Source organism: Neoarius graeffei, chromosome 9 (genome assembly GCF_027579695.1).
Source record: "Neoarius graeffei isolate fNeoGra1 chromosome 9, fNeoGra1.pri, whole genome shotgun sequence".
Lineage (NCBI taxonomy): Eukaryota > Metazoa > Chordata > Actinopteri > Siluriformes > Ariidae > Neoarius > Neoarius graeffei.
In genome coordinates this window covers 83903338-83921470 of record NC_083577.1, presented here as the reverse complement: position 1 = coordinate 83921470, position 18133 = coordinate 83903338, and the positions used below count along the sequence as shown (strand labels likewise).

The 18133-nt window shown below is 45.0% G+C and overlaps 1 protein-coding gene across 1 annotated transcript in view; it reads right to left on the bottom strand.

The window, feature by feature from the left end:
* The window catches only part of si:ch211-140m22.7 (uncharacterized protein LOC570370 homolog), a 33359-nt gene that overhangs the window by 7443 nt on the left and 7783 nt on the right, over positions 1 to 18133 (bottom strand). The window contains exons 3-6 of the mRNA XM_060930398.1: positions 16883 to 16982; positions 11461 to 13062; positions 1187 to 1250; positions 862 to 986 (exon numbers count right to left, since the gene is read on the bottom strand). Coding sequence (XP_060786381.1) covers positions 862 to 986; positions 1187 to 1250; positions 11461 to 13062; positions 16883 to 16982 — 1891 coding nt within the window. The remainder of the gene's footprint in view (positions 1 to 861; positions 987 to 1186; positions 1251 to 11460; positions 13063 to 16882; positions 16983 to 18133) is intronic.

Sequence of the window (18133 nt, the reverse complement as noted above, 5' to 3'; positions counted from 1 at the left end):
AGTACAGCATTAACTCAAGCAGAAGTGTAAATACCTGTACAAGATTTCTACTTTTATTTCTAGAGTGTTACCAAAGGTATCTCTCTCTTTTTTTTTTAAACACAAGTACAGGATTTATGTATTTTGTCCACCACTGGTGATCAGTAACACAAACCTAAGTGGAGATTTAACATAAAACATGTTCACCCACAGTTTACTATGACCTGGATGACTGAGAATCTTCACAGATATAAAACATGGTCATTAAAATGGCTGTTGACATTTGCTCCGAGTTGTGAATCACGTCCTCACATCCCAGCTGTGACTCATGTCTGCCTTTGTAATTCCTCAATAAAGACCCAGGCATTGTTTCAAATACAAACACAGACATAAGATATACGGACAATCCACACAGAAAATGTCAACAATACAAGTTGGTATTTAGAGAATAAAACCACGTTAGGTTTATAATTTCATTTTATACTATTATAAGAGAGTTATAATAAGTTTGCTTGGGTTGCGTGCGTTTGGTCGTTTAACTTTTGCTCACTAGTTTATACGCTTCATCAATCAGACTGTATGAGCTCAGTCACGCAAGAACAATTTTAATAAAAGCTGCGTGACTGGGATGAGCCGTTAGCTTGGGGCTATTCAGGCTAAATCTTATGTAAGGTTTACTCAGGGTTAGGTCCAACTTCTTTATATTGAAAGGGGAGAAATTCTGGTGAAGTAAACACCACAATAACACAATCTATTCATACAGTGAACACACAAACTCTGTGATCCCAAGATCAATGTTTTTTGTCAGTGTCTATTTGCATTATGACTAACAGCAATACAGCGAAGCTTGGTTATGGTAATTATAATAAAACTTTGACCCACCAGGGAAATTAAACTCTGGGAATGATTCCAGATCTCCACCACCATATAACCTTTTTAGTTTGGTGATTTCCATAGCCAGGGCCTTGTGGTACTCAGGGTCTGCATCAATTAGACCACCAGTTCCCCTGATGATATAGGAGGAAGCAGGTTTTTTTTTTTTTTTTACACACACACACACACACACACACACACACACACACACACACACACAAGCAAAAAGTTCATTTACAGTTATTTTAATTCACAATAATGTGATGAGTTCATATGACTAAACTGTGTGAAGGTGAGCTTTGGAGACAAAGTCATCAGGATGAGAAACACTTACGTGCTCATTGAGGAATAGCTGCGAATGGAATCCAAGAAGAGTTTCTGAATTGGGTCCAAACCAGCTAATAGCCAAAGAAAAAAATAATTATCATGTATTCTTACATACACAGGACATTTATTGCATATAAAGCTTGGGTGTGAGAAAGACACTCGCTAATATAATTAATTCTATCCACATTCACTGGATATGAGCAATCGCGTACTCCAATTGGCTACCGTACTACTAGGATATCAGCTTATATACCGTGAGTAGAGAAAAACAAAATGGCGGAGCGTGTTGCTGAACCAACCGGAGACAAAATAAAAACTCTACTCGAAAACAAAACCCCAAAAATCATCAAGTATTTAAAAGAAACAAATAGCTAAAAGAATATTAGTTTAATTCCCCCCCATAGCGCCTGTTGCACACTCCAGCCCAGCCAGTGGCAGTAATGCACCTTTAAGTTAGTTTGGCAACTGCTAAAAAAACAACAACCCTAAAGAACAAGAAAAAGAAACCCCCAAAAAATGCAAAAAAAAAAAAGGCAACAAAATATGGAAAAAAAAAAAAAAGTGTTTGATGGCAAGAATGTATCTTTTTTGATTTTTCAAGAATTATCACCACATTTGGTGGCACGGTGGCATAGTGGTTAGCACGGTCACCTCACAGCAAGAAGGTACCGGGTTTGAGCCCAGCGGCCGGCGAGGGTCTTTCTGTGTGGAGTCTGCATGTTCTCCCCGCGTCTGCGTGGGTTTCCTCCGGGTGCTCCGGTTTCCCCCACAGCCCAAAAGACATGCAGTTAGGTTGACGTGGGACGGCCTTGGGCTGAGGTGCCCTTGAGCAAGGTACCTGACCCCTGACTGCTCCCCGGGCGCTCTGGTATGGCTTCCCACTGCTGTGTGCGCGCGTGCGTGTTCACTGCTTCAGATGGGTTAAATGCAGAGGATGAATTTCACTGTGCTTGAAGTGTGCATGTGATGAATAAAGGTTTCTTCTCTTCTATTTTCCACAAATTGCTCCTGCCATTTCGCCGGTTTGTTTATATCCTGAGCGGAAATCATTTTGTCTGACGTTTTGTATAAAGTTTTTATTTATCAAATTTGCAAAAAATAAAAATGCTCTGTTTCTTTAAATCCAGTGAATGTAGATAGAATAAAACAGTTATTCCACTCAATCGTGTTGTACATAGCTTATAGCCGACTCGGTGCTATGCACCTCATCAGCTATCAGCTCATGAACAACTCGATTTCATGGAATAACTGTTAAATATATATTATATGGACACAAGTGTTTTACTGGGAAATACACCACCTGTATTTTTCATCTGAGCTTTATCCAGGACACAGAGAACCAAAACCGTGACATAAATCTCTATATGTGACTTGTGAGGAACTCGATGAATCGTTTTGATAAATTTGGGCACTTTGTGTGAATGTGTTGATATAATAAACAGAAAAATCACACACTGGCTTGAAAATATGAAGTTTATCATCTTATGTTGAAAAACTCGCATTTTTCATACGAAATACATCACGGATCTGAGGGACACATTTCCTGATCTTTCACTCCGATGACGTCACTCGCAGTGTTTTCCTGCTGACTGGACGCACGTTGTCAAAATGGCGAACCAGTTCAAAATTAAAATTCTTTTGATTAACTTGTGTTTTGTTTTTTTGTAGAGGTGTCCAAATAATATAAAAGAACATTACACAGTGGCGCAAAGATATGTTTATCTTCTCATGTTGAAAATATATCCATTCACCACTCAAAAGATAAACTAAATATCTTCACGCAACCATGTAATGTCCTCTATGTATATGTGGCAGCGGGGGCGTGGTCAAGCAGTAGTCTGTGACCGGAGGGCAGAGTCAGGGAAGGTAAGTGGCAGAATCACTGCACCTGATGTTGGTCAATCTGTGTTTGTGTGTCTTCCCCAGTGACCACGCCCTATATAAGGAGAGAGAGAGAGAGAGAGAGAGCAGAGGAAGGAAGCTCTCTCCCTGACCTGACGATTCATGTGTGTGTGTGTGTGTGTGTGTGAGAGAGAGAGTGAATAGTTACTGAGAAGTACTAAATAAAAAGAGTTTTTCTTGTGGAACTTAGTTCTGGCCTGCCGTCTTTCCTGTGCTCCACCCCTACGAACTGCTACAGTGGTGCCGAAACCCAGGGTTGAGCACAAGAAAAAGAACAGCCCCATGGAGTCCTCCCCCTTCGCGGACCTGGTCCACGCCCTCGCTATGGCCCAGCAGAGCCAGCACCAGGCACTAGTCACCCTCCGAAAGGAGCAGGAGCATCAGTTCGAGGCCCTAGTGCTGGCGCAGCAAGAAGACCGACAGGCGTTCTGGCACCTCCTCGCGTCGGCGGTGTCCAGCACCTCCACGGGCCCTTCTCCCCTCACCCTCACTAAGATGGGCCCGCATGACAACCACGAGGCCTTCATCACGCTCTTCGAGCAGGCAGCAGAGGCCTCGGGCTGGCCGGTGGAACAGTGCGCGGCGCGCCTCCTCCCCCTGCTAACGGGCGAGGCGCAGCTGGCCGCGCTACAGCTCCCCGCCAATCGGTCTACGTGGACCTTCGCCGGGCCGTCCTCTAGCAGGTGGGGCGTATCCCCGAACAACAGCGTCAGCGCTTCCGCACTCTGCGTCTGGAGGAAGTTGGCCGGCCGTTCGCGTTTGGCCAGCAGCTCCGGGACGCCTGCTGGCGGTGGTTGAGGGCCGACAACCGCGACGCCGAAGGGATCATTGATCAGGTGGTACTGGAGCAGTTCATCGCCTGCCTACCAGAGGGAACTGCGGAGTGGGTCCAGTGCCACCATCCGGCGTCGCTGGATCAGGCCATCGAGTTGGCGGAGGACCATTTGGCGGCTGTTCCGACGGCAGGACAGCGGACATCCTCTTCTTCCCTCTTCTCTCTCTCCCCCCCCTCCTCCTGTGTCTCGTCCTCGCACCGTTCCCCCAACGCGGAGGCGGGGGCCGGCCCGACCCCAGCCGGCCCGACCCCAGCCGGCCCGTCGCACCTGCGGTGCCCTCCCGTTTTTCCCTTCTGTGTCTGTCTCTCTCCCGCCCAGGTGAGTGAGCCCCAGCGCACTAGTGCAGAGAGGAAGCCCGGGCCAGTTTGCTGGCGCTGCAGGGAGCCGGGCGACCTCCAACAGCAGTGCTCGGCCATGGGAGTGGGCACAGTGGTCCAGAACCCCGACATGCCAGGAGCCACCCTCGATCGGGCCGGAGCGTATCGCATACCGGTGAGTATCCAAGGGGATACACATCAGGCTTTGGTGGACTCTGGCTGTAATCAGACCTCAATTCACCAAAGCCTGGTGCAAGACGAGGCATTGGGAGGAGCACAGGTGGTGAAGGTGTTGTGTGTGCACGGGGATGTTCACAGCTACCCTTTAGTGTCAGTCCACATTCTTTTTCTAGGGGAAAAATTTAGAGTAAAGGCGGCGGTTAATCCTCACCTCACCCACTCAATTTTGGGGACTGATTGTCCAACATTCAGGGAGTTAATGAGCCATCTAGGGAAGAGTGGGTCCTGCCGTAATTCAGCAGGGGGAGGTCTCGTTGTCGCTTTGGTGGGAGCAGCTCCGTCAGAGCCGTCTACGTCATCTCTGTGTCAGTGAGGAGCAGCAGGCTCCTCCTCCCTCTCTCAGGGAATCCCTTGGGGATTTCCCATTAAAGCAGTTGCGAGACGAGTCTCTATGGCATGCGTTTGACCAAGTGAGAGTAATCGATGGTCAAACACTTCAGCCAAACGCCACCCCGTCCTTCCCCTATTTTTCTATTATGAAGGATAGGTTATACCGAGTGATGCAAGACACTCAGACTAAAGAGCAAGTCACGCAGCTTTTGATTCCAAAGAGCCGCTGGGAATTGGTATTCCAGGCGGCTCACTTTAAGCCCATGGCTGGACACTTAGGGCAGGATAAAACACTAGCCCGACTAATGGCCCGGTTCTATTGGCCAGGGATTCGCGGCGATGTCCGTAGGTGGTGTACGGCATGCCACGAATGCCAGTTAGTAAATCCGGCGGCCATTCCAAAAGCGCCTTTGCGCCCTCTCCCATTAATCAAGACCCCGTTCGAAAGAATTGGGATGGATCTCGTCGGGCCATTAGATCAGTCAACACGAGGGTATCGCTTTATTTTAGTTCTGGTGGACTAATGCAACGTGATACCCGGAGGCAGTGCCTCTTCGCAATATCTCAGCATGCAGTATTGCGGAAGCGCTCTTCCGCATCATCTCCCGAGTTGGAATCCCAAAAGAGATTCTGACTGACCAAGGCACCTCGTTTATGTCACATACACTGAACGAACTGTATGGGTTATTAGGTATTAAGCCGATCCGCACCAGCGTTTATCACCCACAAACGGACGGTTTAGTTGAACGGTTTAATCGCACCCTCAAAAATATAATTAAAAAATGCGTAAGTGAGGACGCACGTAATTGGGATAAATGGCTCGAACCCTTGTTATTTGCAGTGCGAGAGGTTCCCTAAGCCTCCACGGGGTTCTCCCCGTTCGAATTGTTATATGGGTGTAAGCCGCACGGCATTCTAGATGTGCTGCGAGAAAACTGGGAGGAGGGACCTTCGCCCAGTAAAAATCAAATTCAAATATGTTATGGACCTGCACGCAAAACTCCACACACCTAACTCAGGAGAATTTGCGGCAGGCCCAAGAACGGCAAACCTGCCTGTACGACAGGGGTACGCGCCTTAGGGAGTTCGCACCGGGAGATAAAGTTCTCATTCTGTTGCCCACATCGAGCTCCAAATTAATCGCCAAGTGGCAAAGACCCTTTGAGGTGTCACACAGCGAATCGGGGACGTCGACTACGAGGTGAGGTGAATGGACAGGGGTGGGGCGCTACAGGTTTACCACCTCAATCTGCTTAAACTGTGGAACAAGGAGGTCCCTGTGGCGTTGGTGTTTCCAGAGAAGGCGGAGCTGGGGCCGGAGGTTCAAAAGGGAACATTGGCATCGCGTACCTCTCCGGTCCCCTGTGGAGACCACCTCTCCCCAACCCAACTCACGGAGGTCGCCCAGTTGCAGACCGAGTTTTCGGACGTGTTCTCGCCCCTGCCCAGCCACACCGACCTCATAGAGCACCATATTGAGACGCCCCCGGGGGTGGTAGTGTGCAGCCACCCTTACAGGTTACCTGAACACAAGAAAAAGTGGTTCGGGAAGAACTCGAGGCCATGCTCGAAATGGGCATCGTCGAGGAGTCCCACAGTGACTGGAGCAGCCCGGTGGTCTTGGTACCCAAGACTGATGGGCTGGTCCGGTTCTGTGTAGACTATAGAAAAGTCAATGGGGTGTCTAAATTTGACACGTACCCAATGCCTCGTATTGAGTTGCTCGATCGACTAGGCATGGCTCGTTTTTACTCGACACTGGATTTGACGAAGGGTTATTGGCAGATCCCCTTGACTCCATTATCCCGAGAAAAAAAATGGCCTTTTCCACACCATTTGGCTTACACCAGTTTGTCACACTTCCTTTTGGGCTGTTTGGGGCGCCCGCTACGTTCCAGTGACTGATGGATAGGGTCCTCCGCCCCCACGCCACCTATGCGGCCGCGTACCTAGACGATATCATTATTTATAGTAATGACTGGCCACGACACCTACAACACCTGAGGGCCATCCTTAGGTTGCTGAGGTGAGCAGGTCTCACAGCCAACCCGAAGAAGTGTGCGATTGGGCGGGTGGAAGTACAGTATCTGGGCTTCCACTTGGGCAACGGGCAGGTGCGTCCCCAAATTAACAAGACAGCAGCGATTGCGGCCTGCCCGAGGCCCAAGACCAAAAAGGGGGTGAGACAGTTCCTGGGGCTGGCTGACTACTATCGTAGGTTTATACCTAATTATTTGGACGTCACCAGCCCGCTGACTGATCTAACTAAAAAGGGGGCACCAGATCCGGTCCAGTGGACGGATCAATGCCAGGGGGCTTTCTCTGAGGTGAAGACTGCACTGTGCGGGGGGCCACTGTTACACTCCCCTGACTTTTCTCTCCCCTTTACGTTGCAGACGGACGCGTCAGACAGAGGGCTGGGGGCTGTTCTGTCCCAGAAGGTGGAAGACCGCCCCGTCCTGTACATAAGCAGGAAGCTGTCGGTGCGTGAGGGGCGCTACAGCACCATTGAAAAGGAGTGCCTGGCGATCAAGTATCAAGTGGGCGGTCCTCGCTCTCCGCTACTACCTCCTGGGGCGCTCCTTCACCCTCTGTTCGGACCATGCGCCCCTCCAGTGGCTCCACCGCATGAAGGATGCCAACGCGCGGATCATCCGTTGGTATCTGGCACTCCAGCCCTTTAATTTCAAGGTAGTCCACAGGCCGGGGGCGCAGATGATCGTGGCGGACTTCCTCTCCCGTCGGGGGGGGTGTCGGCTGCAGGCCGGTATGTGGCAGCAGGGGCGTGGTCAAGCGGTGGTCTGTGACCGGAGGGCGGAGTCAGGGAAGGTAAGTGGCAGAATCACTGCACCTGATGTTGGTTAATCTGTGTTTGTGTGTCTTCCCCAGTGACCACGCCCTATATAAGGAGAGAGAGCGCAGAGGAAGGAAGCTCTCTCCCTGATCTAACGACTCGTGTGTGTGGGTCTGAGAGTGAATAGTTACTGAAAAGTACTAAATAAAAAGAGTTTTTCTTGTGGAACTTAGTTCTGGCCTGCCGTCTTTTCTGTGCTCCACCCCTACGAACTGCTACAGTATAATATATGATCATGCCTTTGAATTTCAAAACAAACTTAGAGGACTTGAAGCCCGATTCCCCAAAAACCAACACAGTTTAAAAACACAGTTAGGTGACAATTTCTTCAGATTTTTCTCTACTTTTTTGCCATATATTTTAAGGACCATTAACTGTGCCATAAGAATTTTAAAGGGGAACTGAAGTCATTTTTAAACTTGCTTTATTTCTTAATTAACATGTTATTCAATTACATTTTCAGTTTTAGTAACCTTATATCGTGACTCGTATTGGAAACTAATTGCAATTAAATATTATACTTATCGGCCTATTCGTTTTTTAGCCATGTTCAATGTAGTTCGTTTGGTCCACGGCAGGCGTCGCTTATCCGCGCGATCTTCGAGACTTGTGCGAGACTTCGAAACATGAAGTGTCAGCCAGGTGTCAGTGCTGCCACTCTGAAAACTGTTTTCCAAACAAAATATTGCACAAAAACGAGTTAAAATTACGCTTACTGCCTACTTTTTTCAAACTTTCCTGATTGCTATCAAAACAAACAAAACTTCCGGCTTGATTATGTCAGGATTCGAAAGAGGGCTTGCGCGTCTTTTGACAACGTTAACAGATGTCGGTCACTTTGATTTCCGCTGTACGTTTTATTTACGTCCTACGATGTCTCGCACAGGTCTCAACAAATCTTGTTTACAGCCGTTGATTTGACAAATGGACTGATATATTACAGAGCACATTTCAGACACTCATAACTTGCTATAGCAGTGACAAAATAACTATCAAAAATGCATTCCAATATTTAATAAAATTAGATAAATAGAATTTTAATGATTAAAAAAATGCCTTCAGTTCTAGTTTAATACAAGATGTTCTAGACAAAAAAAAAAAAAAAAAATTAAGTGGACTTTAGCTTAAAAAACATGTTAAAGTTGTAACATCAGCCAACCGTTGGGCCATTTCCCCGGGCATGGCCATACTAGATTAGCCAAATACATGGACGTATTAGGAGACGAAAACAAGGGTGGCGCTGCGTGACGTAGGATTCCGCACGTCTTCTTCATTCCGTCCTGGATCCAAAAGGTTTGGCTGAGTGGCTTCATCAAGTAAAGTGAAATTATTGCCTTCAGTTGTCCTTTAATATGCAATGGGGGAACCTGCTTTTTTGCAAAAAGTAATGGAAGTTCAACGGACTTTGAACCTTAGTGCCTTGGTATATATTATTCTTACTGTACAAGCAAACTTTTTCAAAAGACTTTTGCTAAATTTCTATACTTTTTCCAAGCCTTGAATGAGAACAAATTTAAATGCCACACTTTCCATACTTTAACAACATAGCCAACCGTTTTACAGTGATGTGTATAAGTTCTGTGCTACTGGCTGGAAGATTACAAGGTCAAATCTTATGGTTACCAGAGAGCGTCGAAGACGGTCACACCTTTGAACAAGGGTGTTGTACATGTTCGGATTGTATTCTGTTTAGAAATAGATTTGAGTAAAAGACACGTCTATTAAAGCCATGTAAGAAATTTTCATGCTTTTTGGGGACGTTCAGCCAGCTAATGATTGACTTTAATACAAACTCTATTCCACAGTCAATATTCACCATCACCAGCTTGGGAAAGTGTGGTAGTTTTTCCATTTACATTTTTTCACACATACTGTACCAGTCAAAAGTTTGTACACCCCTACTCATTCATAGGTTCTTCTGTATTTTCTTTTTTTAAAGACATTTTTTGGGCTTTTTTCACCTTTATTGGATAGGACAGTGTAGAGACAGGACAGGAAATGAGTGGGAGAGAGATCGGGGAGGGATCGGGAAATGACCTCAGGTCGGAATTGAACCCGGGTCCCCAGATTTATGGCATGGCGCTTTAGCCACCTGAGCCATGACGCCCCCAGTTCTTCTGTATTTTCTACATTGTAAAACAATACTGAAGACATTAGGTTAGGTTATCATACTGTCACAAGTTCAGACTAACACCCCTAGTACAAAGGGTCAGATTGTTCATGTTCTTATACTGCACACAAATTATGAAATAATCTTTAAACCTTGGGTTTTAAGGCTTCTGTCCATGTTAGACTTTAGATTATGAGCACATCCCAATTTGAATGGTCGAAATCTACATAGCTGTAGTGATACTACTGAACTGTGGTAGTACTGGTAATACACAACTAAAAACTTAACATAATGACAATTTTTTTTCAAATTTGAATATGTAAGATTAAATCACCTGCAAGGTCTGTATAGCAGTGCCTTAAAGGCCGAGAGAAATGTCCCCCTGTCCCCCTTGGATAATAATAGTACAAGTCTCAACAATGAAAACTTATTGAAACCCACGTCATAAACGTTGGGAACATTCAGAATTTGTCGAGTTCAAATTTGCTACCAAGGGAATCCTGGTACCAACGTCACCATTACTATCTGGCTTTCGAGTGACATCACGAGTGTGAGTGGTTTTACCAGTGGTTTTTCCACTGACGTCCACACAGTGTAGCTTCTGTCCGACTCTCTGCTAGATTACATTCATTTTGACAGAAACTTGTGACAGAACACAATGTAGAAAAAGAGAGACAAGTCGTTAAACTATAACCTACGACTGTTATGGAGAAGAAGGGGGAGAGAAAAGGGAAAAAGCCCAGAAAGCGATGCATCACTGCCGGGTGCAGCAACACAAATGCCGTGGAGGGAGTGGCCCTGTTCCTTTTCCCGAAAATCACTAATTAGTCAAGACTTTGCTACAATGAACTGCAAAGCATTTCGTTTCCAACATACCGTAATACTACTAACTTGAGGAATGCATCTTCAACTTCCAGTCATCCTCCCCCCCAAATATTGTAAATATTAGCCTAGCAGGCTAGCTGATGAAGGAAGTTGCATTGCTTACAGTTGCAGCCCATATGCTACAATGGCAGGCCAGCGATAGACTATACACGGCCACGGAAAAGTTGAACTGAAGACTGCCAGCTGAAGCTGTACTAAGCTAGCATGTCATCTTAGTCTTTTTTTAAAAAAAAGTCTATTCTAATAACGTTTTGGAAAGCTGACCATTCCATATTTGCAAGTCAGTCTTCATGATCGTCCTCGGGTTCATCATTGGGGTCAGTGACCGTAACACTCATCGGACAAGCCTGGCTCGAATCGGTACAGTTCGATATCCCTCTTCTTGGCCTCTTCTTCTTCTGTCAGTACATCGTCATCAACTTGAACTGACAAAAAAAAAAAAAACCACTACTAAAACTTGAAGTTTCTCCCCCACTAAATTCCTGCTCGCTTTGGTTGCTCATGTTATTCATGGACGACATACACTCGTGATGTCACGCGGCTTCCATCTGCTACTTCCGGTTGCTTGGCGAGCAGTTCTAAAAGGGATAAGTTTACTCGGCTTTTGTCTGCAAATATAGCCGCTACTGTGCGGTTTAGAGAATGGTTGCCTCTGTCCAGGGACTCAGTAAACCTTGTCGAATTAAACTGCCATTCTGTTTTAGTGCAAAAAATGCATTTCTCTCGGCCTTTAAATTAAATTAAATATGCATATTCATTTAGTAGCTGAGGTAAGTTTTTAAGGAATGTGGTGATGGTAGTGTATACCTTCAAGTGCATCCTGCTTTTCTGTAGAAGCAGCTTCACTGACCACTTCAGCTACAGTTTCAACAATAGCGTCCACTACTTCAGCAACAGCTTTGACAGGGACAGTGTCTGCAATGACTTCAGTTACTGCTTCAGCAGCAGCTTCTATGACAGTCTCAACAACAGATTCTGTAACTGGGGTAGCATCAGGTTCTAGAGATAGTGCTGAAGGGGTAATTGTAACCTCTGGGACAAGATCTGTGGGGCCTGCTTGAGCTGTAACTTCTGGGGCAGCTTCTGTGGGGGCTGCTTCAACTGTAACCTCTGGGGCAGCTTCTGTGGGGGCTGCTTCAACTGTAACCTTTGGGGCAACGTCTGTGGGGGCTGCTTCAACTGTAACCTTTGGGGCAATGTCTGTGGGGGCTGCTTCAGCTGCAATTTCTTGGGCAACGTCTGTGGGGGCTGCTTCAGCTGCAATTTCTTGGGCAACGTCTGTGGGGAATGCTTCAGCTGCAATTTCTTGGGCAACGTCTGTGGGGGCTGCTTCAGCTGCAATTTCTTGGGCAACGTCTGTGGGGGCTGCTTCAGCTGCAATTTCTTGGGCAACGTCTGTGGGGGCTGCTTCAGCTGCAATTTCTTGGGCAACGTCTGTGGGGGCTGCTTCAGCTGCAATTTCTTGGGCAACGTCTGTGGGGGCTGCTTCAGCTGCAATTTCTTGGGCAACGTCTGTGGGGGCTGCTTCAGCTGCAATTTCTTGGGCAACGTCTGTGGGGGCTGCTTCAGCTGCAATTTCTTGGGCAACGTCTGTGGGGGCTGCTTCAGTTGCAATTTCTTGGGCAACGTCTGTGGGGGCTGCTTCAGTTGTAACTTCTGGGAAAACTTCTTTAGGGGTCACTTGTGTCATAAATTCAGGAGAAATTTCTGTGGGTGCTGCTTCAGCTGTAATTTCTGAGGCAACATTTTTGGGGGCTGCTTCAACAGCAGCCGCCGAGGCATCTGCAGTGGTGGTTGTTTCAGCTGTAACTTCTGAGGTAGCTTCTGTAGGGGGTGCATTAACTGCAGCTTCTGAGATAACTACAGCTTCAGTAACAGGGCAAACTGCTTCTGGGGAAGCTTCTGCAATGGGTATGGCTTCAGTTGTGGAAGCAGAAGCCAGGGTTTCAGGTGCAGTTTCAGTTACAAGGGCAGCAGCTTCAGCAGTAGGTGCGGCAGATGTTTCAGCACTTGAAGTTCCTGCTGCAGCTGCAGTTTCACCCAGAGCTTCAGTAACAGGGGAAGCAACTTCTGTTGCAGCTTCAGCGACAGGTGTATCTTTGGCTGTGACCTCTGCAATAGGTGCTGCAGCTTCTACAGCAGCTTGAGCAGAAGCAACTTCAGTGATTGGTGTAGTTTCCACTGCAGCTGGACAGACCTCAGCAACAGGTGAAGTTTCACTTGGTGAAGGGGCAGTAATGGCTTCAGCAGTTGGGGCTGCTGCAGCTTGCTTACGAATGGCTGCAGCAGTTGCAGACACGGTTCCTGCAGCAGCAGCGGCAGGCATTACAGCCTCCTTGGTGACTTCTGGGTAGGACTTGTGTTGGATAAGTGTTTCTGTATCAAAGTATGTTTTTGATGTTGACTTTCCTGTGACAGAAAGGAAAGAGGGGAAACATATAGAGGTTCATCTTTATGCATTGCACTGTCTGGATTTGACCACTGAAAACCAATAGACACGCAACATATTGAGTACCTTCAACAAAGTTGATTACATAAATTGTTGGTGCAAATTTTTAACAATACAAAAGGGATACCTTATGCAAGAGGTGTCAGTGTTGTTTGCCATGAGGGTTTGTCATGGGGACCAAGCTTGAGTTAATCAGAAAAAAAAAAAAAAAAAAACAACAACTATGGCTCAACCTAGTAACTTGCTCTCCATACCCAGCCAACTGTAGCTCTATGTGGCATAAGTATGAAATAACGCTCATGTTTTTCAATCTGGGTCTATTTGGACCAAGAATTCAATGATCTTGGTTGAGTTTGAAAACCGTTTTCGACCCTGAGGTACAAAAACTCCAGTGACAAGTAACCTTGTCTGCAGGCTTGTAGTACTCAAGTCCAGGACTCTGACTTGAATCCGACTATTGCCCTAATTTTAAAGACTCGTGACTTGACTTGGACTCGTGCATTAACTGCATTCAGACTCGTAAATTGGAGACGAGGACTCTGATTTTTTCTTTATTTTTGTAACATGCCATAATAATTTGGCATAAGATATTTATATCTACATTAATTTTTATACCAATTTTGTGCAAGAGAATGCACATTCACCTGTTCATACGTCATGTTCAGGAAGAAACTAACATTAATGGCTCTAAAATGCCTGGAGAGAACGCCGCTAGGATTGTCCGCTTTGCTTATACAGACTTTTCATGCAGTGGGGGGGGGGAATGCACTGCTGTGTGTTCCACATGTAGAAGAACTATCGAGGAGACGACGGGGACAACCTCAAACTTCAATCGTCATTTGGTAAGACTCCACCCACAGAAGGAAGGGACACGCTATGTTCATTGCTCTGTTGATAGTGGGCGGGGCTTGCTTGCTGAGCGATGAACTAGCTAGTGTTAACCCTCTCTCATGTTATTTGCCCTGTTGATAGTGGGTGGGGCTTGCTGAGTGATGAACGAGCTTTTTATCTGTAGCTTATTAACTAAAATGGGGCAGTCAAGCAGCAACGTTAGTCCAACACAGTAGCAGAGATGCTTTCACATAAAGGCAGCAACAGTCACCGTCAAATGGTGCGGATGGAGTCTTGTTCTCGGACTCACCTCAAAATTTTCTTTCATGACTTAGACTTGAACTCAAGGTTTAGTGACTCAACTACAACACTGCTTGTGCGTAGACCAGACCAGGCCGGGTAACAAGAAATGTGATTGGTAGAACTGCCCATTTCAAGTTTAAAGCATATGCAGAGCCACGGCCTCACTTTTTGTTTATTAATGCCTTGAGACCTCAAGAATGGCACAGGAATAGTTTTAAGCATTAACAATAAATCTAATATAGTAATTTTTACAATTAAAGTGATTTATATACGTAGTGGTCCGAGTGAATGACGTTGACTTTTGTAACGTCACAGCAGGAAGTCTATCGGTCTCATCGCCATTACTGCTATACTAAAACACAGAGCTGACTGCAACTCCGATCCTCCATTTTGAGCCAATTTATCACCATGCCACGTAGATGTGTTGCTGGCGGGTGCAGCAACATGACAGAAGGTGGATTTACATTGCATTCATGGCCCAAGAATGTTCCAACTGCAAAGATTTGGATGCGTTCTGCAAGAAATTCATGGGCACATTGGGCGCCTATGAAGCGGTCTCTCCCCTGCACTGCACATTTTACTGAAGACTCGTACAAAACCTCTGATCTGTTGAGGAGCGTTGGCTATAAGCCCGTATTGAAAGAGGGTGCAGTACCAACAATTAAATAAAACTACAAAAAAAGGAAAGCATTTATTTATTTATTTTTAAAAGGAAAGTAAGCTCAGTTGCACCAGTTCTCCTGGAGTGTGAGCCGAGGGTTGTTGCTAAAACCCGGGACGGAATGGGACATAATCGCTCAGGCAGTGGCCTCCCCACGGTTGTTGCTAAAACCAGTGACGTTCCCTTCTGTCCCGGGTTTTAGTAATTGCCTGAGCCAAACAGTAATGGCGGAGTACTCAGTGTGGAGAAAATGGAGAATGAGTGGAGCAGCCGTCTGATTTCTCCGCTGGATATTGCTGCCGTCTCGCCCTTACGTGGAAGAAGTGAATGAACGGAGAACTGAATGAACAACTGAAAGTCAGATTGTTTCAAAACAATTGGCCACAAGATCGGCCTTCAAGAAGCGAGAACACAGATGGGTAAGTTCTGACTCTCATTTGGATACAAAACAACAAAACGCGTTGTTTACCTGCATTTAGATTAATACATGTAACTTGTATTGTGTGTTTAAGTTAGCGGTATAAGATTCTTTAATTTGCTTCAGAATGTGATTGTCTCAGTTCATCTGATTATTTAATTAGCCTTTTACGTTTTATCAGTGAAAATGCATGCATGTACATGTAAGTTATAACACCTATCCTGTTTTAATGAGAGTCAACCCACAATCAGTGAAGTCAAATCAGTCTTAGTTGAGCAAGTCGGTAACGGGATTTCTTACTTTCACCATAAATTTTTTATTGATATGACTTGTCTATAGATGTCAAAGGCCTCTGCCTTAAAACCGGTTACCACTGTGACGTCATGCACTCAGGGCTGGCTGGCTCAGCGGGGCAGCTCCAATGCCAACTTTGCCGTCGATTTTAACTCTCAAAAATGTATATTTTTTAAATTCCCATTTATGCAGCATACAAGAGTCAAGGGTGGAGATACTATCCACTCAGAAATTTATTTAAAAATAAAAGGTTCTCCTTTAACAATGATAGGAAACTGGATGTCATAATGCATTCATCTAGAAAACAATCAGATTTGCATCCGACTTATTCACTGTACTCTACAACCATGTGTCTTTAACTGAAGTCTGTACATGAACGGCTGATCAGTGTTGAGCAAAAAAAAAAAAAAATGTAATAATGAATAAAACATGACGACATGCTACTATAGAAAAATAATCGAAAACAGGGTTACTGAAACAAAATTACTATGACCAACATAAAAAAGTGATAATTTAGCTACAACAGCAAGTTTTGAAGTGATCTATTCTTCTTATACCACAGCAATCTGCCAACAATTACATTTATATATAGTACTTTTCATCACTAGCAATGGCCAAAATATCAATTACTGGAAACAGTTTACACACACACACACACACACACACACACACACACACACACACACACACACACACACGACAAGAAGAGAATTTAGGGCCATGTGGCCTTAAATTCATTAATTGATCTATTTTTTAAAAAAAATAAATAAATAAAACTGGAAGCCTGTGATTTGAAGTCAGTAGCTTTTGGTCCACTAAACAAAAATAATTGGGTGTCAGGGAAAATTCTTTTTATGACCTCAACTTGAAAAATCTGAAAGGCAGTCTACCTTTAACAGACGGCTTGCCAAGTTTAAGGTGAGAGAACATGGGGTGGCCTGTACAGACTCCTGACCTGAAGCCCACTGAGCACCTTTAAGATGAACTGAAATGCCAACTGTGCACCAGCCCTTCTTGCCTGACCCCATTAATGCTCTTGTAGCTGAATGAGCACAAATTCCCACAACCACACTCCAAAATCTAGTGAAAAGCCTTCCCAGAAGAGTGGACGTTATAACAACAGCAAAGAGGGGACTACACCTGGAATGAAATGTTCAACAAGTACATATGAGCGTGACAATCAGGTGTCCACAAACTTTTGGCCTTAGTGTATGCATGATCCAACTGTTATAAGCCCAAGACATATAAAAAACATTATATTCTTTGTGCGTACCTTTGCTGGACTTTTTGGACTTCTTGCCTTCGCCAGATTTTGAACTCAGAGCGACTGCTGGGGCTTTTTGTAATAAACTCACACTCTCTGCCTGCAGGGCCTAATAAAAGAAAGGAAATTATTCAGTGTACTGGATTCCAGTTCATAACGTTGCACGTTTTGTTGCTTTTGATCTCCATTCCAGCACATCAGAGTTGAAATGAAATAATGTCAATGAGATTGAAGTGAAGACAATCGGCTTTATGTGATTTACATTTATTTTACACTTGTGTGAAAAAGTTTGCATCTCCATGGTTTTTGGGTGGGAAAGGGTTCCTTTATTTTACAATTTATTGACAAGTATTCCCACTGTTTCCCTTTTTTTTTTTTTAACAATACTGATAACAGATCCTTGATACTGGACTATACCCATACTGACATTCACCCGCTCGCTACAATCTTCAATCATGAAATGATGTGAAACAGACCTGGTCTGATACTGGTCCAGTGTTTCAAGCCAGTATACTGTTCTGCAATCTGGTATCATTGAAAATTAAACAATGATGTATTCTATAACAAGACAAACATTCCAACAGCACAACATTTTGAAAACATCCAAAAGGGGGGGGAGGAGAAAAAAAAAACAGTTTTGGCATCAAAACCTGGTCTAGGACGCTGTGTATCTGCATCAGGACTAATACTGCTGTCAGATAGAATTTTCTATTCCAATTCACTGAACCGTTTTATGCCTTGAAAGTGTGGGGTGCTGACTGACAGAACACAGTTGCCTTGAACAGACAACAAAGATTTTCTTAAAGCTGTACTGCCTTTCAGATTTTTCAATTGTAGGTCATAAAGAATTTTCCCGACACCCAATTATTTTTGTTTAGTGGACTGAAAGCTACTGAATTCGAATCACAGACTTCCAATTTTATTCTTCTTTTTTTTTTTAAATAGAGCAATTAATGAATTTAAGGCCACATGGCCCTAAATTCTCCGCTATTTTTTCCTGCTTCACCATGACCCAATACAAGATACTACATCACACATCACGTGGTGGGCTTTCGCCGTTCGTGCAAGGTATTGTGGGATACAAATTTGAAACAGGAGAGAAAAATGGAGGACGCGAGTGTGCGAATGAAACGTGAAAGACTGACTATTGTAATGGAAAGCAAGAAAAGACGTTATGTTACATACGAAGGAAAGGAAACGCAGGACCAAACTAATAAATATCGGCGCTCAGCGAGCACCTCGGTGTGATCAGCTGTTCGT